The sequence below is a fragment of the Pungitius pungitius genome, chromosome 3, assembly GCF_949316345.1.
Source record: "Pungitius pungitius chromosome 3, fPunPun2.1, whole genome shotgun sequence".
Taxonomy (NCBI): Eukaryota; Metazoa; Chordata; class Actinopteri; order Perciformes; family Gasterosteidae; genus Pungitius; species Pungitius pungitius.
In genome coordinates, this window is record NC_084902.1 from 8,718,075 (window position 1) to 8,741,543 (window position 23,469).

Sequence of the window (23,469 nt, forward strand, 5' to 3'; positions counted from 1 at the left end):
CAATACCACCAAAGTCCTGCCATAGAAATCCTACAGAATGTTATTTAGTATGAAAGAGCATGCCTTCTTTAGTATACTGTCATATTTAGAAATGTCCATGATGACATTCAAAATCAAATTGTGTACTCTACAATAAAACTGCCATCGTATGCTGTGTGCAATAAAGAAAACAAAGTTAAAATAAAATGACATTTAATAGAATAGTTTGCTATAAAACCAACCATCAGTCATAGTGTATTGAACATGAACTCCCCACAGCGCACTGCTGTAGTGTCTGATTGAATGAATGTGATTGGCTGATCCCCCGTCTAGACTGCAAGTGCATCACGTGTTTTTTCACTTTCACGTCAAGTGTAGCATGCGCACATCATTCACAAACCCAAACTGTCTGCTGTACAACCAGATGGGATCTGCAGCTGCACTTTGGAGGAACTCTTCATGTTAACAAGCGGAATGAGGGACTGAATAATTCATCCCTTCTGATTAGTGCCCCTGACAGGTGGTTTGGATCGGCAACCTGACGTCATCATTTAGTTTATATCTACGGCAATCGCCTGTTCGTGTAAAAAAAGGAAAAAGAGGGGCCTGTCCCTCGCCAAGCTGTGATTGGTTGACCGCAGCTTCACATCTGAGAAAAGACTGCAGACTGTAGAGCAAGAATAAAGAAACTCCCGCAGTGTCGTTTCAGGGCAGAGGTTTGTCCCTGCTGCAGGAAAAGAACACGCAAATCCAATCAATCAACCCCCTCGGACAGAGAACAGCTAATCCCAGTACACCCCCAGAGGAAGGTGAGAGGGGGCTCGGGGGGGGGGGTAGATATTTCTGAATGGATCATACTCGAACTGATTCAGATTTCTCGACAGAGCTTCTCATTTTGCATCTGTTTCCTTCAACGAGGAGTGAATTTGCAATTTGAGACAGAAGCTTTATTTGGGGATCCACCCATGAGCTCTTAAATAGAATCCCCTGTTAAACACGGCCCGCTGAGAGAAAAAAGGAACACGATATGTTCCTTCTGTGTTGTAAAAGTGCCACAGAGCAGCACATTTCCCCGAAAGAGACAACAGCATTTTCCAGTTAAATGTAGTTATTTATAGTATCTATTCAGTGGCATCGTCGCTGCCGTGGAGACCTTCAGCTGTCTGTCACAGACTCTTAGGGGAGAGGGTGAGACAGCCGATGCATGGACAGACATTGCTGAAAAAAAAATCAGTGAAATATCACAATATGAGAGGCCTGTTCACTCATCAGGCAAAAGTATGCTGTAATGACATCAATGGTTGCCATGACAACAAGAGGAAGGTGGATGACAGCATCCTAGTGCGTTTTTCTTTTTAGAGCAGGAGATCACATCACTGTTCAGGATTAGAGCTGCAGACCAAAAGAATAAGTAAATAGATTTATTAGGGATTTTTTTAAATGAGGCAAAAGCTGGGCCTTTTCTGTGATACAGGCTGAAATGCTAAAGCTCCTCTTGTCGTTTTCTTATATGAAATCAGCTCCCCGGGGAGGTCAAAGGTATTTGTCTCCCATTCATCAGCTCCGTCTTGTGCGCTGGCCAGCAGATGGAGGGAGTCTAAAACGCCAACACAGATTACCCAGTAAGCGCCTGGACACACCCACTCCAGCAATCGTGGTTGCTCCAATTTGATCTAGATGAGTTTTGCATGTCTTTGAACCTCTGCTGCATCGTCGAAATATGACAGAATAAAGAGAGGAAGTTAGGAGGTGACTCAAGGAAAATGAGTTAGCCATGACGGGTGTTTGTCATTTTTCACCTTGAGAGCGTCTGACCTCACCATGCTGCTTGGTGCGTCTGTGCAGATGTGTGTGTATGTGTGTGTGTGCTGTGCTGCGTGGGGGCTTTGCTTGACTCCTTTCATTATAAATGACACAGTCCTGGGAGGCAGCTGCATTGACGTCAGAGCTCTCAGCGCCGCCGAGGGCTCTGGCTGCTGAAAATCCCCCCAAATAACAGCATCCAAATAGGAAGGAAACGGCTCGCTGCCTCGTGAACTCCAATTCGGATTAGCCCTCACCCTCAAGTCATTGTGTTTTAATGAAGATTTTCTGATGTCAAAATTATTTTGTTAAAGCTTTGGCGTGTCTAGAAAATATAACTTGCATTCTATACGGGAGAAAAGGGGGTATTGTTTGATTATGAGTCTTTTTCCTACTTGGGAATGGCTCTCAAGGCGGAGACACAGCAGCTTCATTGATCTCTGCTTTACAGTATACGGGCATAACATGTGCTCTGGCTATGAGGTGTAATACAGTCAAAAGGCCAAGTGGAGGATTGGGAGGGCACGTAGCTCAGAGGAGGGGTGAAGGCAGATTTAAGATTAAAAAAGGAGAGTTTAAATTCTCATGAAGATCTCCGTCATGTGATTCGTTTCCCTGATCCTGTGTTGATTGCTCATTTGGAATTAACCGACTGCCGTGTTGTGCAAGTACAGCTCAATGTAACGTTTGCTTTAAGAGCCTGAAGACTAACATGGGAACTTGTTTCTCATACATTGAAACAGAGAAATATTCCCGGGCATGGGGGGGGGGGGGGGGGGGCAGGGGCAGGTAACAGCTGCGGATCCCGCCTCGCTCTGCATGGTTCTCAGTGGACGAACCGGCCCGAATGACCAGCGCTTTCATCCCCACAGCAGCCGTCGGCCGGGTTAGAGCTGAGCAAACACCAGACCACCAACATGGGAAAATTAATCCCAGATTTGCTCGAGTAGTTTACAGGCTGAGAAGATGTAAGCGGATGAAGGGATATTTTTACAAAGCAGACAAATTAACACTTTTTCAAAACAGTTCTAAATAACAAAGTCAGTTAAAAGAAACAAATGCTCTAAGTTGGACATAAAAAAAGTCAAAGTACAGTAAAGCCATGAGTTAGAATTTGGCAAAAAGTCATCTCAAAATAACATCTAAAAGATCCGTGTTTAGTTTTTGGAAATAGTCTGTACTAATAAAAATCTATGTCAAAATCATCCCAAATAGTGCGTAATCTGAAGTAATTTTAATATTTAAAAAAGGTTATTGTATAGTACATCCAAATAAGTATATAGTACGTTGAAAAACAATATATTTTAAAATAGGACAAAGAAACCCTAATAGTCATAAATAAGGGGTTTTATAGAATTTAAAAGTAAAAGAAAAAGCTGAAAAAGTGCAATTTTCCAGGAATGTTGTTCAAAGCCAAGTATTCATATTTTTATAGTTGAGTAGGTCATGAAAAAACAACATTAAATATAACATAACAATTTAAAACTGTCATTTAAAAAAAAAAAATTGTATAGTCGTCTTCAAAAAAAAACAGTATATTCTAAAATAAGTTTATTAAATAGTGAGCCAATCAAAAGAATTTCGTAGTTACTGGATTACTTTGTTTTGATGAGCTGTTGCCATTAGATACAAGGACCCTTTATGTACTAGAAATAAGAAAAGCCAGCAACACTGGTTCCTTTGTTACTTTATTCAGATCTTTAAAGATACAGTAGTACAGAATCCCAATTGTTGAGATTTCGAAATAAAAACATTTGTGATACATGACAAATAATCAAGGTTTATTCAAGAACAAAATGAGGGGGGGGGGGGGGGGGCAAACAGCGGGAGCAGTTCAAGGAAAGACGAGTTTATTTTATCAACACAGAAGATACATTTATTTAACCGGACCACAACCACCCCGAAATAAAACATAATGTAGACCCCGATCCCACTTCCTTTAAAGCATGCATCCGTCCTCCATCGTGTAGATTTGGAAGCAGGAGTCCTCGGGGGCCCTTTGGTCGCCAAACTTCTGCTCCTAAATCTCATTCACAGTGGAGGCCTGAGCTGGATTTAAGGGAACCCTTGATGGCTGGAGGACAGGAAGAGGTCCATGGCCCTTTATTTGTCAATTTAATGTTACCCTCCTATTGACGGCCAAGGAACAATGTGTCCCTTTAACGAAAAGAACATTGTCTCTTAGAGAAAGGGAGCGATGAATACGAATTAGCACGGCATACTACAAGAACCCCCGCGGCTTATCAAAGTCATATGGGCACAAAGATTAAGAGCAATGCAGAGGACATAGTGAAGAAAATCATAACTGACAACCAATTCCCACCCTATCACGTCAACAAAGATCACCGCGGATTTGGAGGGATAACGAGCAACACTTGATGACGTAGCTGGTCCCCATTGGCCCGTTTCACAGCTGCCATTAGCTGCAGGGGAATCAGGTGTCATTTATAACGGGACTTTTGGCCATGCTGCATTTAAGGTGTGCCATCTGGGGAGGCGGTCACACTGGAATAACTGACACGAAATAGAATGACACCATAATTCATTTATCTATTACACCTGTGTTTCACCCTGCGAGGACGCATCTAAATGGCTGCTGTGGAAAGGGCTCATTAGAAGCTCTTATTACAGCGTGCAGAGTTTATTCCTTGGTTTGACTTCCAGAAGAGTCTGTTGGATGTGAGCTGGGAGAGGACACCATTTAAGATCGATTAGCACATGCAATCAATCCTCAGATAACACGCAGTAATGGACGTCCCGTGATTTCCCTCTACAGGACAACCCTGAGAACCATTTAAGAAACAACAGGTTTGGTCTGGCAGAAGAGGGAAAAGCCGAGTAGATCTGCACAGACCTTAGTCAGGTTGCTGGAGCGCTACCTGCAGCTTCTCAGAGAAAAGACAACTTTCAGGGCTAATCAAGGATGGAGCTCAGCTAAACGAACCACCCGCTGCACCATCTGCTGTTTAGATTTTTGCACCTAGCAAAAAGATGCAAGAGAAAGTGCAGCAGTACGGAGCGCTAGCATGAACTAGCATGCGAGCTAGCAGACAGACATGCTGTAGGCTGCTATGACTGGGGATAAAGCCCCCCCCCCCCCCCAGCGGTAGAGGGCGTAAGAGGGAGGAATGGGATGAGGGGCTCTGGGTAGCTATCCTGTCCACATGCACTGCCTAATGCTATTTCATCAGTTTGCCTCGACACGCTTTACCAATTAACAGTGAAGAAGCCTGTGCTGGACATCGTAGACTATTGGACAGTGAACTAAAGAAAGATGGATAAAAACTATTGTTAAGTTTCCTCTATACATTTACCAGTTGTTTCTGAACATCAATAAATATCTTGTGAAAGTATGCGTTGCCGTCTTGGGTGGTTGTCTGCTTAAGCCGTGTTGGGTTGGTTATGCGAGGGCCAGAACTGTTAAAAAGGAGGAAACAATAAGCATTTCTTACAAATAGGAAGTTTAAAATGGCACGTCAGACTTCATACGTCTCATTCAAATTTGCAATGATGCACATACCACTGATTGCCTCCTGGGCAAAGTACTTGACGTCCATGTCGGTGTCTGTGGCGAGCTTCTCCAGCACGGGCTTCACCTCTGTTTGAAGGGCACTGGAGGACAAACAGGAGGAGAATGACCAAACAAACAGTACAATGTACATCATTGTGCCATCATTTATTTTACTCTGGGGAGAAACCATCAGATGGCAGAACCACACAGACTACATACTTGCTGTCGAGCACGGGGCCGATCTTCTGTAGGGATTTGGCCACGTTGAAGCGTACGTTGGCCACCTGGTCATTGGACATCTTGAGGACCACTGGCAGCATCTGTTTGGTGGTGATGTCCTGGCCACACGCCTCGGACAGAGCCTGAGATGCACAAAGCAGACGGTCAGCAGCAGGAAACAGTTTACAAAAACGACAAAAAAGGTTTGACATGAGAAGCGCCACCTTCATGTGATGGAAACCAGAGTAACTCAAAGGACCTAAACATGGCCAGTGACTGGGAACGGCTGTGCAGACTCACGTTGATGCAGAATAGAGTGGTCATTCTGTGGAGGTAATTGGGGTCGTTGGCCATGCCCAGCACTTTGGGCACGATGGTGTTCTGCGCCCACTCGGCTCCAAACTTCTCCACCAGCTTCATCAGGTTACAGGTGGCCGCCTCACGGATGGCGTACACTGCAATGAGACACAGATGAGTCTTTGTGAAAGGTATTCCTGGATTTACTTTAATTGCAGCAACGTTATACAGTAACAGTTTAACACACAGACAAAATATATTAAGTACATTGAACTGTTCCGAAATGTAAAAATGAGAAAAAGATCCCTTTGATAGTCAGCGAGGAAAAGATTCCGGGAGGATTTCTCTTGTACTGTTTTTCTTTGAAGCAGCTTATGTAAGGGCTGCGCAGCCCTAACCCCAGGCAGCGCAACAAAACACACAGGGCCAACTGGGTTACATCATTGGAATGGTGCTGTGTGTGTGTGTGTGTGTGCGAACCGATACTGGAGTGAAAAATGTACACAAAAAAAACAATGCTGCAAGTAAACCAAAGAAGGAATGGGGATCGCTACGGGGACACTGATCTTTCTGGAATTGAATATGGGTGATAGTTTACAAGAGAAGACCTTGAGCAAAGTCATGCAGACTAACTTTTCCAAAGAGTGGCCAAAGTGGGATTTATACCCATTCTGAGCACTGTACAAAATTAGTCAACAACTTATTATGAAAGCAGAGAGAAAGCTGCAGATTGCCGTTGCTCAGACCCAACAGTACCAGGACACACATCTGCCTACTGCCACAGCTCTGGTGTGCAGGATGGAGGGATTCTCTCCCCGGTTCTTCAGTTGTAAGAACCAAAATAATGCTTGGGCAAAAAACCTGAATACAAATAAAACGTATGCCAGCCTCCATTTAAGCAACCACCGTGTCTCCCCACAAACTGTAGGTTTATATTTAGAAGTTCAACCTGTTAATACCCAGGAAAGATTTGACCCACAAAAGTTCCTTACCGTGGTCGATGAGCCAGGCCATGCAGAGGGTGTTGAGCTTCTCGTCAAAGAACTCCACTCCCTGAGAGAAACATGGACACGTTGGAATCAGGTTCTTTCCTTGAAGTCTACAGTCCAACAGACACAATGTGGCTGCAAATTGCCATGATTTCTGGTTTTGCACTGGGTGCTAACTAAAAGGCCGTCAAAACGCCAAACGAGTTCAGGAGCCGATGACTCACCAGCTGGCCTGCCAACAGAGGCATGTACTCGATGATGGCGAGGCGGACCCTCCACTTTGCGTCCTCCGCCAGCTCCACGATGGCGGGCAGCAGAGACTGGGAGAGCTGACGGATGCCAATCACCTCGTTCACACAGTCTAGGTTGGAGATGATGTTGAGGCGCACCTCGGGGCACTGGGACAGAAAAGGGAAGAGGACCATTATGCATCTTAGGTTGTTTATATATATGAACAGACTAACTGTTTTTACTATATAATAACGGTACATTTCTACAGTTAAAGATACTTAAGTCACAGTAAACCAAAGTAGTTCTCAACAAGGTAACCCGTGTTTAGATAGTTAAATGGAGATTAACTATAATACTTGGACAGGATATGAACAGCATTAGGTAAACTCCACATATGCATTACATCATTTAGCTGTCGCTTTTATCCAAAGCGACTTACAAGTGCATTTCAACCATAAGGTTACAAACTCAAGAGAACAAGAAACAACCCAAAAAAAATATCCCAAAACAAAATGGAAGCCCTGCAGAGATTGAACCCTCACTCAGGCCTGTTAACTAAGTGGGAACATAAATTATTTAGCTTATAATAAAATGGCCCATCCGCTCAACATTCTACACGGTGCTTAAACTGTCCTCGGCACCTTGAGTTGTTCAAATTTGCTTGTCAAAGCTGTCGTTTTGTGCATAATTCCAAGTAGACAGCGTTAGGCTTTCGTTTGTGCCAAGAGGAAACGGGGCCATCTTTAAATAGGACTACGAAGAGAAGCAGGGGAAGAAATGACAGCCACAAACCTCCCAAAACACAAATACACATTGTGTCTAGTCTAACCTGTCAAACTTGTGTCTGATCTGAATAGGAAACCTAGTGTCATACAAATGTGTTCATAGCACAGTTCTTGAGGAACCTGTTAAGTTAGCGGATGAATACCTTTGTACAGTCCTCAGTTAAGCTTTACCCAGTCTCAAAACCCATTGCACCACCAAATGTTTTTGTACCGGCTCAGAGAAAAATCGTTTCACAAGGTGTGGCCATTACTAAAATAACAAAATAACTGCAAGGCAAATCAGACTGACTAATGAGAGGACATTGCCGACTTAATGACAAAACTATACTTGAATGTGCTAAGTAACCGGCATGACAAACCTCAACCACCAAGTACCGAGATGTGGCACTTAACATACATTCAATCAAAATGCGCCATGCCACATCGTATTTAATTGCAGCGTGTTTATGCCTCCCTCTAGACAGGCTCCTCTTATTTTAAGCCATCTGGCTCACCCTCCAATCAGCTACATCTGGTAGCTGCAACTAAGTGGCTTCAGTTTGCCCGACTACTTCCCCCCTCCCTAAAGTAGTAAAGCTTGGGGAAACACTGAAATTTGGTAGAGTCCGGCTAGTGGCAAGCTAAGCTAAGGCCGTAAGGACTTCAAAAGCCAGATGTGCACGATGGGAGAGAGAAACTGAGGGAAGCGACGACGGCTCTGCGTTCTTTTTACCTCGTCCTTGAGCTGAGCCAAGAAGAGAGGCAGCAAGTGCTCTATTGTGTTGTCCTTTCCCAGGATGGTAGAAAGGCCCATAATGACCGAGGCGAGGGCCGACTTCACGTGCTGATTGGTGTCTGAGACGAGCTCCTGGAGACGAGACACAGATCAGAAAAACAAATGGTTAAGACAGAATGTACGTAATTAAAACACAAGGAGCTTTGCTATGGCTCATATTCACAACACAAGAGGGGGAGGCTCTAATCCACTTGAGAGTAATCGCGGTACAACTAAAACTGGCCCAAAATGTTGAATAAAAAAATACTGCCAATGACATAACATTTTTTTAATCATTAGACTTAAACTAAACTGAACTTATTGGTAAAAACAACAACAGTGCCACCTGCTGTTCAAAATCTGCAAACTACTGGCGTTCAGACGGCGTCTTACTCGTGGTCTAACACTGTATAACATTCCCACATTAAAGCACTTTATGCTTGAAGACGGAATCATAGCATCTCCCGAGGTAAACAGGACGTCCACTAGTCCAATGAGGACTCCATTCGTCCTCTACTGCGCGGGTGGAAGTGTTTGTGGGCATGAGACAAAACCCATAACGGCTGCAGAGGGCATGTTTATTGTAAACACTTTCAGTTTCCCATCGAGGACATTACCTTGACACATGGCAGAATGTGAGTCATGATGATTTGCTCACGATTTTCCTCGGGCAGGTTCTCGCAGAACTCTAACAAAAAAGAACAGTGAATAAGAAGTGTGCAACAGACTGGAGGGACACCAACTCATTTAAGAGTCTAGTATTAATGCTTCTGTGTCCGTGTCCTTACCTTTGACTTTGTTGGCTGCAGCAGCACGGACTTCCGCTTCACAGTCCTTCAAAAGATTCTGGAAGGCTGGGACCAGATCATTCTTGGTGATCTCTGGCCCAACTGCTTTCTGGAGCTACATTTGGAGGCAAGTCAATACATTTCAATAAATGAGTAAAATAACAAAAAATGTAATACTTTGTTTTTTAAAACATTGCTGGATTTTAGTGGAGCCTAGAGTACATACGGTGGATAATTAAAGCTAAATAGCACTGCAATCGGACCATAGCTGATCGACAAAGACTCAATTTTATAATCACATTTACACAAATGTCCCGCATGACGAAGACAATGTACATTGACACAAAGTGGTAAACGTGGTTGAGCCACGGATTGACATTGTTATGCTATGTTAGAGACAAACAATATCCCTTTTAATTTAAGTTTTGTACATTTTACAAGTGACCATTTAGCTGAAATCTTTAGAAAATACCAGCATATTTAACACATGTTGCCTTTCAGCCTAAAAACACAGATAAGTATCGGTACAAATGCCAAATACATGAGCTAAATTCTTGTTTTCCTTAAAGTTAATACAAAATATATTTGTATTCCTTGTTTTCTAATTACAAAATTAATAAAAAATAAAGTGTGTAGGTTGGGGGGGGATAGAGGATGCCATCTTGGGTAAGAAATTATTACAAAAATAAAACCATTTGCCTCTGAAACAAACTTGAACATGCCCGTCTTTCTTACTCTTTAAAAAAAAAAAGTGCAGAAAAAGGAATACCAAAAATAACCAGTGCAACAGCAACATCACAAATTTAACTTCAGGGGAAAACATCAGTCACACATTTCATAGAATTAATTGTTTGATATTATGTTTTTATATGTATTTTGCCCATATTCCTGAGACTTACACTTTTAAACATAAATCTGTTGCTGACTTGGACAATGTGTGCACTTTGTAAAATATGAATTATTTCCCTATGTTAATATTTTTCAGTTCAATGTATGTTGGAAACCGGAGTGTAAGTAAAATCTAAATAGCCCCTATACATATACATTTTTTGCCACTTTTTAAATGTTAAACTTCACCATCACCCAGATTTGGAAAGAAGTCGTTACTTACTTCAGAGAACTTGTCAGCCACCATGTAGCGGACCCTCCAGGATTTATCTTCTGCAGCCTGGCGAAGGGTTGGCATCACCAGGGACTCAAGGTCCTCCTGAGGCAGCAGAGTTGCAATGCTGACACAAGCCTCAACCGCAAGAAGCCGCACTGAGTCCTGATGGAGAAAGGCAATGTCAGCAATTTGGCCACTCCTGGGTTTATCAAAAAGGTTTGGAATACAGAATAAAGAGTTGAATTGAGAAGGACGATAACTGCTCATACCTGCTCATCAGAGGCCAAAGCGGTGAAGAGGGAAATGATGTCACTTTTTACATAATCCAGCTCAAGGACTTTGGCAAACTCCCCCAGTTTGGATGCTGCAGCACGACGCACCATAGGAGTGTCATCTGAGCACAAAGTGCGGAAATGCCTAGAGAAATGGCCAAAGATATTTCATCAGAAAAAGCCTGAATACAAACTTGCTGAGACACCTAAAACAGTCACCACATTTTTGTTAATGAAGCCACTTACTGGCGGATCTCTGCCTTGACAGTGCTGGAGACACGAGGATAACAGACGCTAAAGAGACCACAAGCAGATGTGCGAGAAGTGAACCAGTCACCGCTGGCCAGTCGCTTGACCAAAGGCTCAAAATGGACCTCTAGGTCAACAGGAGAGTGCTCCTGAGAAATCTTCCGCAGGGATTCCACAGCTTTATCTCTGACTACGGTCTCCTCAACTGTAGCAAGGCTCTCCAGAGGGGGCTGTATGACAAGAAAGGAGGTTAGACACAGTTGAGGTTAATCAAAAATCAAAGACAAGACATTAAGATTTCCGAAAATGAACGTCACTGTCTCCTGACGCGGAAAGCTATTAAATGCCGGACCTGGAAGGTCGTAACGGGACGCTTTGTTGCGCTATTTGGAGGTTTTGAGACGGGATATCTTATTGTTAAAGGCCAATATTGGGTTATGTTGTCAGCATCGATGGTCATTTTGGAGACCCTTTAACCAATGTTTAATCTCCCCGAAAAACAAACGTCCACAATGGACGCCCGTCCGGGCCATGCCTACAGCAGCGCACGGGTAAATCACCGGCTTTATCTCCTTTCACTGACTGACTGAAAAATGTTATTTTAATAATTAAAACAGTATTGGGCTCAAAAGGTAAGGAGCCAACGCCTACTTTAACCATTAAATCACCTGAAAACTATACACGGTCATTTTTAATAAATAGTTTTTCTGGATAGCTAAAAACCTGCCAGGTCAGGAAACAGTAACGTTATATATAAAGCAGACTCCAGTGACTTACCAAGAGACAGTGGACATACTCTGGCCCTCCGACCAACATAGTGAAATTGCCAAGCTGCTCAGCCAAGGCCAAGAGCACCTCATCTTCATCATAGATGGTGTCTAAGAATTACAAGAAGAATCATTGAAAAATGTGTGAATATATGTCTGAAAATGTAATAATGCCATAATTGACGAAACAGCTAGGAATTAATCAAAGTACACATTCAGCACGTTACCCACGTGACATACCTTTTGAGAAAGGTAACAGAAATGTATGAGTTAGGTGAATCATTTTATTACCTGTGAGGAATGGAAGGAGTTCAGTGCGAGTCCGCTCGACACCAAGTGCCAAGGCAATAGTTGACAGCTTCTTGATGCTGTTCAGTCGTAACTGCACACAGGAGGGGCTCGCATTAGGCATTTACATTCATTAGACAGCGTCAATCAATAGAAGAAAACTCGAGGCTACGGTCTGCGTCTCAGTGATGTAACATTTGCTAAAGTCAACGTCATTTCTAAAACGGCAGCGATTTGAAAATTAAAGATGTGATTTTACATTAACGTATGGAGAACGAAAAGGCCAACAACAGTCAATTCTGCACTGCGGCCTGGAACGCCCTGCTGTTTTGATTGCTAACTTGAATGTGTTGGCTAACGTTAGCATTCTGTTGGACGTTGCGTTGACCCGGGTTAGCTTGGGATGCCAACCGACTTCAAAATTGACGACTGTTACGTGTTAGTCTACACACTTAATTTGCGACAAACACAACAAAACGCTTCTCCAGATCAACATTAACGTTTTAAATGATAACGGAATAGGCCTCCGCCCGGGAACGTTAGCTCGCGTAGTTGCTAGTTAGCTAGCCTTAGCTGGTAATCAGAGGCACGACTCAAAGGAAGCTCTACCTGTTTTTACGAGACAATATAAGTGACAATTCTGGTGTCGCTAACGTACCTGGACATCCTCATTTCGCAGTTCATCAATGAGAACGGCAATAGGGTAGAGAGAGTCGTCTCCATCAGCTCCTGCCATTTTGGATAGTGTTGCAGTTATCGAATGGCGCTGCTGTGTTGCACTACGGGGTTTCTGGGCGAGATGAGCGGCTGCAGGGCCATGCCTCCTCCGCTTCTCCTGCTGGTGCTGCCTTCACGAAACCACAAAAAAACCCGCAAAGCAACAACTTCAGGCCAAACGGTTAAACATTCCCCAAAATAAAAAAAATGAAAACCCCTTAACCCTTAAGTAAATTGTTATAGAAATGGTGGAACCACCTAAAATGTGTAAAGTAGAGCAACACAAAAGTTATAGTAGTAAAAGTCACATTGTCTATTTATATTTATAGAATGATACGTTACGTTATTTTGTTTGACTACAATAACTGTCCATTTGTCTACTTTCTGATTAGACTAAACTTGTATGTAAGTCAATGGCCCAAATTAATCAATCACTTCACCAACTCAGGTGTTAAAATTAGATTAAACATTAATAACAGCGTCAACACGCGTATTTATTACCAGTGTCAAGCATATAATATACATGAAAATAGTTGTTCTAAGTGTATACGATAATTAATGTATACAATGAATTTTAAGTAGTGGGGTTAGGGTCTGTTAAATTGTAATTACAATACAGTACGAGAAAAAAACTCGCTGCAGTTTGAACATGCAATACGTTGAAACTGAATAATGACAAATAAGACAAACAAAGAAACTAATTTCGGAAAATTGCAAATGAAGGCTATGTAGAAACAAAATAATGTTCAAAAGTAAACCGGTTTGAAGGGCATGTCTTTACGGAAACGCTTCTATTTTGAAAACCAACCGGATAAAGAACCCAGCTTCCGGCTTTCGCGTTGAAGCCGGTAAGATGGCGTCTCAGCAGCAGCAGTCTGGCGGGCCAATGTCGCAGGCCGGGTTGCAGGCTGCTTCAATACAACAACAGCAGCAACAACAACAACAACAGCAACAGCAGCAGCAGCAGCAGCAGCAATTGAGCCAACAACAAGACTTTGATCCAGTACATCGATTTAAGATTCTTATTCCACAGTTAAAAGAGAGTCTGCAGGTAAATGTGCACCAAAAAAAATAACACATAACGTTATGTTAAAGACGTGTCTTAAACATGTCGCTTTATTTTTGCACTTTCAGAATCTCATGAAGATCGCATCCCTCAATTTAGCCCATAACACTACGATTGACAACGGCATGTGAGTAGTCTGTGTTTGGGGGGGGGCGTCGACGTTTGAATTGAGTCAGAAGATGTTTTTGTGATTTTCCGGCGTGTCTTTTGTTTCTTCTGTTTCAGCAAAAGCAGCGACACCTCCGTCCAGCGCTTCGACAAGAGCCTCGAGGAGTTTTACGCCCTGTGTGATCAACTGGAGATGTGTTTGGTGAGACCTCGACTCAAAATAATAGTCTCAAAGCGAAATGTGTGTGGCACAACAGCTCATATAGAGATATAGAAGCTGATCTTACAAATACCATCGGAAAAGCATTTGAAATAACTCATTTAGTTATAATATCTTTTTTAATTTTATTGATACATAAAGTATCACATTACACTAGTCTAACTGCATTTAGCTACGTTTGGGCATAAGTGAGATAGTCATTGACAGTAGTCCAAATTCAGTTTTCCTGCCCCACAGTCTACATGTTGATTTAGACTCTTGGAGGCTTTTTCAAGAACAACCCACACTTCCGTATCTGCCCTTTGAATACACCGCACAAACCCTGGTTTTGTCTCCCTCTGTGCAGCGGCTGGCCTACGAGTGCCTCTCGCAGAGCATCGACAGCGCCAAGCATTCGCCCAACCTGGTTCCAACCGCCACCAAGCCGGACACGGTGCAGACCGAGTCCATGTCGTATGCCCAATACCTCGGCATGATCAAGTCTCAGATCTCCTGTGCCAAAGATATCCACAACGCTTTGCTGGAGTGCTCCAAGAAGATCTCGGGGAAGGGACCGCCTCAGGCAATCATGTGATACCACCACTCTTTCTACTTCTGGTGACATTTTTGAGAAGAATGATGCATTCCATATTTTGGGCTCTTCCCATATGCAGAACCAAGTTTGCTTCAATATACTGTTTTTCATTTCTCAACATCCTGTATATTTGGTTATGATTTATTTTTTTAACTTGAGTCTTGTAAACGCTGCGTGAATAATCAAGATAAAAAGTCATGTCCTAAGGTGACCAGAAGGTGGAGGCAGAGTTGTACCTGTCCTTTTGTAGCTTATTTGTATTGAATAAAAATGTTTTTACTGCTTTTTTGTTGATAAAAAGAGTTTGTTAATATTTGTTTAACTAAACAGGTAAATTAAAATAGCGTTCTGTTTTCTGTTCAATTTAATTTGTCAGCAGTGGACAATTACGTTGAAGTTTTAAAGGCTGGAAGTGGTCGAGGGGAAGAGTATGCCCGTCTCTAAATTTACAAAGGCAGTAGAATTGAGCATTTTTCCAATAAAACCGGTCGCATGCAAAGAGTGATGAGTTTAAAAGGATCCTGTAAAAGAAGAATAATACTCAACTCCTATTGAAGCAACCGTGTTGAGATAGTGGGGCAACAGAATAGCAGCTTGGGGTAATTAAAGAGTATGAGAGGATTTTTAAGAGAGCGCAGTCTGTTTCAAGGATTCACATGTTTATGAGTTTCAATGGTTCCTTTTCTCCATGTAAGTGCTCCCTCCTGTTTAAGTGCTCCCTCCTGTAACATAAGTTGGATCCATGTTAGATTAACACACTAATGAGACAGGAAACTAAAGATTCAGGTTGCATTTGGATTCTACTTCAGCCACATATTGTTCCTCGGTTCCCACCTATCTGTATGTTGAAGCTGGGAGATTAATGAAGTCTGATACGCAGGCACGGGAGAAGGGACCCGTGTGGGCTTGCAGCTGTGCAGCATCTCCGATCAATCTGAGGTACTGACAAGTTCTTGGATCCAAAAATAGTACTGTGGGTCACCGCCGAACACAAAACGCATTCACACTCTCATGGACCCTCTGCAGGCCTACAGTAACACACAGAGCTGTTCAATTAAAAAAAAAACTAAAAATGTTTTGGAACTCATACGATACTGAATTGAAACTTGCCTGCACAGCAAGGAGCTCCCGTTGGAGGGTTATTGCTGTGGGGATCAGCTCTTCTATGGGAAATGCCTGGTGCTCAAAGCATTACACAGCAATACAAATCCTTCTAAAATGAACTTCATTGTGTGCTGATACGGTTGTAACTCAATAATATCTCTTAATATCTAAGGGATATTTGACCCCCGTAACAGTCCTGTTACACCGGAAGTCTTTCTTACGTTTAATTGTTTGGAAAAGAACAAACGCCAGATTCAACTTCTGTATTTTTATTTTCAGTCCATAATCGGTGTTGACAACTTATTTTTAAAGCTTGAAAAAATATACAATAAAACAACTAAAAACTAAATTGCTAGAGAATAATCCAGACTTTGTTAAGATAGCGTGCTACGCAGCACAAAGCATCAGATGAAAAACAAGAGACACCAAAGTAACATATACAAAGGGAAAAGTATGATTTTTCTTTTTACAAAGATTACAGCAGATAAAAAACATAAAATATTTGGAGCATCAGGTACTAGACAGTATAATTACAAAAAGACAATTTAGACATCGTCTAAGTGCATTAGGGGAGAAAAACAGAAGGTATCATCTGAATGCCATATATAAACAAATGATTTATTGTAATGTTCTGGAAGCATATAAGAGAATGAATCCTGGTGACGGATTACACTGTTGGTTTGCATGTGTACAGCCAGGACACCACAGACACCTGATTCTCTGATGTTTTCGAACTACTCAAGCGCTGGCAAGCAGTGCTAAAAGGCAAAGATTGAACTCATCAGTAAGATGCAAGGAGCGTCTTCACCCATCAAAAGGCAGAACATTTTCACAGTATTGTGCAGCCATCTTCAGCGGGTTTCAAGTGCTATTGTTTAGAATACTTTGGAAAATGGGGAGCAGAAATAACTTAAAGTCTTATCTATGTTTTTAAAATCTGGGCCAGTGCCTTGTGGTCCTGTCCATTTGATGACAGGGTGTGTGTATGTGAGTGTGTGTTGAGGTGGGGTACAGACCACCCGAGTGTACTGCATTATTCTTGAAAGGCTTTAATGCTTATTAAAGACACAAGCAAACGTGTCACTGCTTTGTTGAGCTCAAGCCTCTCAGGTTTCTTTCATGCTCAGTCTCGCCCTTTAATTGGTCACTGTGGGAAATATAAAAACATAGTAAATACACACGGTTCAAATGGTGAATTAACAGCAGAATCATAGCATGAAAACAATACACTTGACAAAGCGTAAGTGGGTATTTGCCAATAGCGTCTCCCACTCGTTTCACCATTTGATCCATCAGTCTTCAACACTGCATGTGGTTCAAGAGAGTAAAACTGACCTGAGCTCCTGGTCAGAACCGGTGAGGGCGACCGGGGGAACGCCACAGGCCCGTGGTTCCTCTAGACTAAAGATTGGGCCAGGCGGTCTTGGAAACCTGGACACCCCCTGCTGCCACTCGTCATCAAAAGACTGTGCTTCAGCTGGGGGCAGAGGACCGGGGACGTGTTAGGGAATACTGTGGCATTTACAGTGAATTAATGTTGTGGGTCTACTGAACAAGTTAACAGACTATTTACTGTGTAACTAACATAATAATGGTGTCTGCTTATTTATTTTATATATGTTAAAAATGGTACACGTTGACATAATTAGAGGGGATCATTGGAGCGCCTACGGACAGTTCCACTTTCAAGTGGTGTAACAAACATGGCCGTGCCCTCTACGTTTATAAAAATAAAATAAAAAACATGCGTGGGTAACGCGACGGCGCTGTGACAAAGCAGAATCCAGGTTTGAGAGCAGACCATCACTTTAACGTACATTCGTCCATATTCTGAAAGTCCTGGTTCAGCTCCTTCTGTCCCGTTTTTTTGTTGTATTTCTTCTCAACAACATGTCCCCTGTCCTTGATGTGGTGAGCAATGGACATCTTCTCCAGACCACTCTCAGAGTCTTTAACCGCCTGCCGGGTCTCCTTTATCTGGCGATAAAACGCATCGGACACATCAGTTGCTCCATGAAAAGAAACGGACTCATTTGAGCCATTGACGTGAGAGAACAGAGGCACCATATGTTGTCCCCAAGATCCCTTCACTACAGACACATAATACTTCAAATGTACTGTACGGTTTTTTTTAATGTACTGTGAGATGATGTAGTAACACATCCGATGGGAGTGCTTACCCCTCCAGGGGCACGGCGTGTCGACGAGCTCGCCTGGAAGACCTTGGGAGGCTCAGTTCCAACCTTTGAATAGGTCATGACTGACGAGGAGCTGAACGAGCAGGTGTTTGGATCCGTGGACACGTTCCCCTGAAACACACAAGCACTCACGGTCAGGCAGCTACAGGTGATGAACCACAACGGCCTGGGAATAGAGCAGCAAAAAGCACATCATTTTCACTCACAAAGTGTCTGTGCATGTCCTGCATCCGGTTCCTCATGCTCGACATCATGTTGTCGAACACGCCGAGAGGGTTCCTGGTCATTTCCTGCAGCGACACAAAGGGGAAAAGAAAAGCCAAAAGGTCAGAGGTCAGAGGGGTTGAATAGTTGGGCGCTGCGTGCCACAAGGTCGCTAGGCATTATCAGCTCATAAACGGTCGCATCATGTATACAAACACACGAGCGCAGAGTGCAGGGAGCTAAACGCGGCTTCCATGTGTTCCATCTGGGGCAACGTTACCAGGACATTCACATTTTAACACCTCACCATTTGTGACATATGTCTTCACTTAGTTTGAGTTTTTTTCTGTGTGGATAATTTCAAGGTCGCCATGGTGCTCTAATTCTGTGCTTCTTTTACCAAAAACATACCATGTTGTCAATAACTTGTTTGAATTTGGCTGCATTAACTTGACTGCACATTCAATGTTGGGTTTATTGAAGGACATTTAATGGACGAGATCACCTGATCTTATGATGGTCACAGTGTAAGTGTGTCAGTAATGTTTGTGCTTTTTTGACTCAGTTTATTGTAGGGTGCATTGAATATATATCTTAAATAGGTATTTAGTTTGTAATGATATTTTTGCCGATGATATTGGTTAAAAATGAGTCAACATATAAGTAACTTAATTCCCACAATGTCTGTGGAGGAATACAATGTAGTATTCACTATGATAATGAATATATAACATCACAGTCTTGTGTACATGGATTGGCGTAATGGTTTAGAGTAGATATAATGTACTGTACAATTTACTGACAACGTCTAGTCAATGAGCGACGGGAAGAGTCAGTAATCAAGTTAGCGCGTGCGCTTTTTAAAGGGCAACAATGACGGGCTCATATCCCGAGAATTCAAACAACTCCAGTTCAGCAACATATTGGATTTCTTTTGCATGTTACACACATACACAAAACTAGGCTTTTGGCGATTTGTTGAGGTGTATGGCAGTAAGCGGTGACATTGTCAGTCACTGAGCCCATGACACAGCTACACAGAGCCTTTCATGGACCTTCTGGGAGTGAGGAGGGAGCAGCCTGCTGCCCACCCCGTCAGACCCTCAGCTCTCTGGTCCAAAACCGCAGGTGTTTATCACCCGGCAACCTCGGATAAGCATCTCAACTGCCGTCGCAATGCGGGTGTGTGTGTTCTTGGAGTGTGATGCACAGGGGTATTGTACGTAATCAGTGGGGTGTTGAATGACTGGTGTTCCATGTGTAATTGGGTCGCATTGCCGGAGATTAGTGTGGGTTTAACACTGAAACTGGGCTTGAGTTCTTGGAAGGCCGGACGGAGCGGTCAGAACAGGGATCTAACAGGGGTCAAAGAGTCCAAGGCTGCTCTCTCAGCTCTTTTCAAATGTCAAGCTGACGTAAAACGCTCCCAACCCGTATCTATGAAGCCTCGCAGCCAAATTTAACCTAGAGTGGCATCTATGAACTAATAAATGCCAGTTACATATCTACCAGCATTATATTTAGACCGGGGGTTGAGCGTAGGACAGATTGAGGGTGCACGATAAGGAATGTAGACCCAGTGGTCTTTAACCACATTATTTTGAGCTGTGTGGACTTCTGCAGATTGACATTCTCTATCTCTCTCAATAAGATATTGAACTGCCACTTTGCCCTCTGAGGCAGGCCACTCCTGGGAGAGCTATGAGTTACACCACCAGGGGCACATAAGCTCTGGATATGATTCATACTTTGAAAAAAAGGCAGTTTTGCTGCAAATGCATTGCTCCTGTGAAGTGATGCGTCACCAGCAAAGTTAAAGCTAATTTATTCTCAAAGCACTAGAAGAACGAAGAAAAGGAGGCGCTAAATCTGATCGCGGGGACCCTCGGAGAAGTAGGGCCGTGGGAACTGCTTAATTTTACATTGACACACCTTTTTTTTTTTTACCAAAGCAAGAGCAAAATCTTGCAGAATCTTGTGTATTATCATAGATTATACATCATCATAGAATCCATCAAACTACGTCATGCTAATAGTTCAGCACGGCCTTTACATGCAGGTGCCCTAATGAATGAGTGCTTTAAAAAGGTTAGAAGAACCAGGTAGTGGGTCTTGGCAAGAAGCTGGGAAATATGAGCAATCACAGCGGTCCTGGAAGGTGAGTTGGGGATATTTTCTCATTGGGAATCTGATGCTCAATACGTTCATGTGACAAGTACAAGCTTTCCAGCATTATGCATCCAACCATTTGTGTGTTTTTGCACGCATGTGGCTGTGCTTGTGTTGACATTTCTGTGCCTGCGATATCGCAGAGCAGGACGAGCGTGAGCTGTCTGTCATCCAGCCGCTAGGGCAACAGACGCCGCCAGAGCACATTCTGCCGAACAGATGGACCAAAAGAGCAACATTGAGAAAACCCATGACATCCGCACACATACCACTGCCCCTCATCTTCAGATAAATCACTGCGCGTGGGAGATAGAGGGCAGAGTTGTGGGAGAAGAGAAAACTGAACTGGTCATTTTGGTTAACCTGAGTTACATGTATCTTACCAGAATAGGTCTACTGTTTAATGTTTGTGATAAACAAGGCGCATATGGGAAGGGGGTCGGCTAGATATATTCTTTCTGTCAGACCACAAACATCTCACAAATGTCTGTGTAAGAGACATGATCCTTCCTTCTCCATATCACAGAGATTTCACTGATTATCCTGCTATTTATCGCCACAGCTCAGCAGAACTCCTTGTGTCTTGTACTTCCCTTTTAAAAAGAAAATAAACGCTTTCTGGAGAGGAAGATCCAGCAGAATTTGAGGCATACAAAACATTTCAGCACTCCTAATATTAGATTAAGAAGTTTGTTTGGATTGACATTTTACAGTGTAGCTCCATTTCACCCGCTGCCACTGAGGTCATTAGTCAAGTTGCTCCTCCTCAGCTGGCATAGCTACTTAATGGCATGATGCTAATAAAGACAATGCATGCTGCTGGCTATTGAGAATAGGCGTCTGATGAAAGTCATTATCAAGGATAAATATACTGGCTCTCATGAGAAAGTGGGATTAAAGCAGGTGACGGGGACTAAATTTGAATTAGCAGGTGAACGGGTGCAATAATGGCCGACAAAAACCATCTCCCCGCAACGAAAGATTGATTTGTATCCAATAAAACCATAAGTAGTTAAATTTGGAGATAAATCATATTCCAATTCAACATGACAACTGGGCCAAGTAGAAGGATATCAAAGTAAACTGTTATTTTCAGCAGAGCTAAAGCAGAAATGTCTGGAGTCCTATTGGTTTGAGTGTTAAAGAAGTCTGCGGGTGCATTGACAAGAAAATAGTGTGTCAGTGGAACAATGCACTATAAATAGGGCTCCTCAGAGCTCGATATAACTGGCCAGAGGGGCCACGGGGTGGCCCTTCGACTAAACCACCGACTCACATGAGCCCATACCTTAGAGATTGGAGCTCCAGTTTCACTGCGAGTGGCCAGCTTCCACTCTAACCTTTGTAAACTTAGCACTTCATCCAAACAATAACCTTCTGCGGTTTATATGCCTATGAGCAGCGGAGAGGGTCATAATGCCTAATTGTATGAGGAAGCTGCCGAAACAGAGCCACCATCCTCTGTCCCACTTGGACCGTAATTGTTTCGTCGCTAGATAATGGAATACACTGGTTGAGCTTTATTTCTTATCACTTTGGTCCACATGCAGACAAACCAGTCGTGATTGAAAGAGGAGTGCTTTTTGGAAATTGCATGTTCTCACCCCGTGTTCGCCCCACAGTGCCAGGGATGAGCTTGGGGGTTCTGACATGTCACGGCCACAGTTTCTCCCGTCCATTAAACTCGGCATTATGGGCCCACCGTACGGCTCGGAGAAGCTACGCATCATCTGCCGCATGTGTTCCCTGTGAGCCCGCAATGGATCCCTGAAGCACAGGAAGAGGAAGTAAAGACAAAGTCAATCTCAACATCCACGAAGGAATTCTGAGCAAATCTCAGCGAGGACGCCAAAAGCAATGATAATGGTTCCAGGAGAGGGAAATGGAAACGTCTCTGCACCAGACACACACAGACTTCTCCCACATATACTTTGCCACCTTGGAGTTCACTTGAGTTTTAACATTATCTTCTCCAATAAATTCCATCAACTGAAATTAGAGACTCCACTAAAGACTTAAAAAGTGCAGTGACTGTAGCACAGTTTAATAAAATTATCCAGATTATCCAGTGTCGTACATAATGGCAGCAAAAAATGTGTTTATTTTATTTCTGCAAAAAACCTTACAAGGTACATAATTCCAGCATGTGTTGCTAGGTAACCGTTTTCTTAAAATGCAACAGAAACAGCTAATGCTGAAATAATGTGTTGGTTCTCGTTGACAAGTTACGGATATGTTATTTCCATGACAACGGTCAAATTGAAATACGCTGGTCAAGCTGTTCATTTGTGCGAGCAGCCATATTTTATTATTTGATATGTTACAAATCTAGTGAGCACTAAACAGCATAAGACACAAGCAGCAGAGTTAAAGTCAATAGGCTCAATTGGTTAATTTACCCAGTCAGACTTTCCAAAGTTTTGACTGGATGATGGTTACAGTTAAGCTATTACAGATTTAACGTTGGTTCCACACTTTAGCTAGTTAACGCCACTCACGAGAAGAACGGATCCTCATCAAAATCCACACGATTACTGTTGAACATTTCCACGGATTTCGATGCTCTAAACCAAACACGAGGTTCAGATTTTCGTAAAAATAATCCGTTCTGCCACAGGTGTCCCAGCAGCGCGCACACCGCTCAGCCTCGGTAATGTTACCACGGAGGAGGGGCCGGGGGGGCGGGGAGGGGGGGACAGGATTCGGGAACCAAACTCACTGTGACATCTGGCACGTGACGTGAACCAAGGCCTGGGATTGGCTGGTTATTCGCAGCTTTGAAAGAGGGCTCTCTCCGCGCGCGCCGTGTGTCAGTGGCTGCAAAAAACGGCTCTCGAAAATGAGCCGGGCGGTTATTTCTGCTGCGTAACTTCTACGCTGCCGGGGATAGAGGTTTAAAATATTGAAATATCAATGGAGAAATCTCGTTAGGCGACTCGCTATTTTGTTCCTACAGTGATTCTCGCCTTTGGTGGTTGTGGTCAGTGCGTGAAGGCCTATTGTGCATCCACACGAATGTCTCTCTTACAGCAGAACTTGCACATCACTTTGTTCACTGTCATCGGTTTTTCG

At 43.1% G+C, this 23,469-nt stretch overlaps 3 protein-coding genes across 3 annotated transcripts; 1 reads left to right on the forward strand and 2 right to left on the reverse strand.

Annotated features, from left to right (window-relative positions):
- Nucleotides 1-3,452: 3,452 nt before the first annotated feature.
- On the reverse strand, nucleotides 3,453-12,855 carry ppp2r1bb (protein phosphatase 2, regulatory subunit A, beta b). The gene is made up of 15 exons (XM_037457971.2): nucleotides 12,696-12,855; nucleotides 12,041-12,131; nucleotides 11,760-11,860; nucleotides 10,980-11,212; nucleotides 10,731-10,878; nucleotides 10,468-10,623; nucleotides 9,357-9,471; nucleotides 9,186-9,256; nucleotides 8,527-8,661; nucleotides 7,023-7,196; nucleotides 6,802-6,862; nucleotides 5,813-5,967; nucleotides 5,513-5,655; nucleotides 5,303-5,394; nucleotides 3,453-5,199 (listed from the first exon to the last, which is right to left on the reverse strand). Exons 1-15 carry the CDS (start codon nucleotides 12,771-12,773, stop codon nucleotides 5,183-5,185), a joined length of 1,770 nt encoding a protein of 589 aa, XP_037313868.1. The 5' UTR covers nucleotides 12,774-12,855; the 3' UTR covers nucleotides 3,453-5,182.
- A 711-nt stretch (nucleotides 12,856-13,566) lies between these two features.
- med29 (mediator complex subunit 29) lies at nucleotides 13,567-15,006 on the forward strand. Its single transcript, XM_037457995.2, has 4 exons — nucleotides 13,567-13,805; nucleotides 13,889-13,947; nucleotides 14,046-14,130; nucleotides 14,495-15,006. Exons 1-4 carry the CDS (start codon nucleotides 13,608-13,610, stop codon nucleotides 14,720-14,722), a joined length of 570 nt encoding a protein of 189 aa, XP_037313892.2. The 5' UTR covers nucleotides 13,567-13,607; the 3' UTR covers nucleotides 14,723-15,006.
- A 1,073-nt stretch (nucleotides 15,007-16,079) lies between these two features.
- On the reverse strand, nucleotides 16,080-23,061 carry mlf1 (myeloid leukemia factor 1). The gene is made up of 7 exons (XM_037457983.2): nucleotides 22,896-23,061; nucleotides 22,002-22,164; nucleotides 18,231-18,314; nucleotides 18,007-18,135; nucleotides 17,644-17,803; nucleotides 17,162-17,303; nucleotides 16,080-16,973 (listed from the first exon to the last, which is right to left on the reverse strand). The coding sequence occupies exons 1-7, from the start codon at nucleotides 22,940-22,942 to the stop codon at nucleotides 16,907-16,909; spliced, it is 792 nt and encodes a 263-aa protein (XP_037313880.1). The 5' UTR covers nucleotides 22,943-23,061; the 3' UTR covers nucleotides 16,080-16,906.
- Nucleotides 23,062-23,469: the final 408 nt, after the last annotated feature.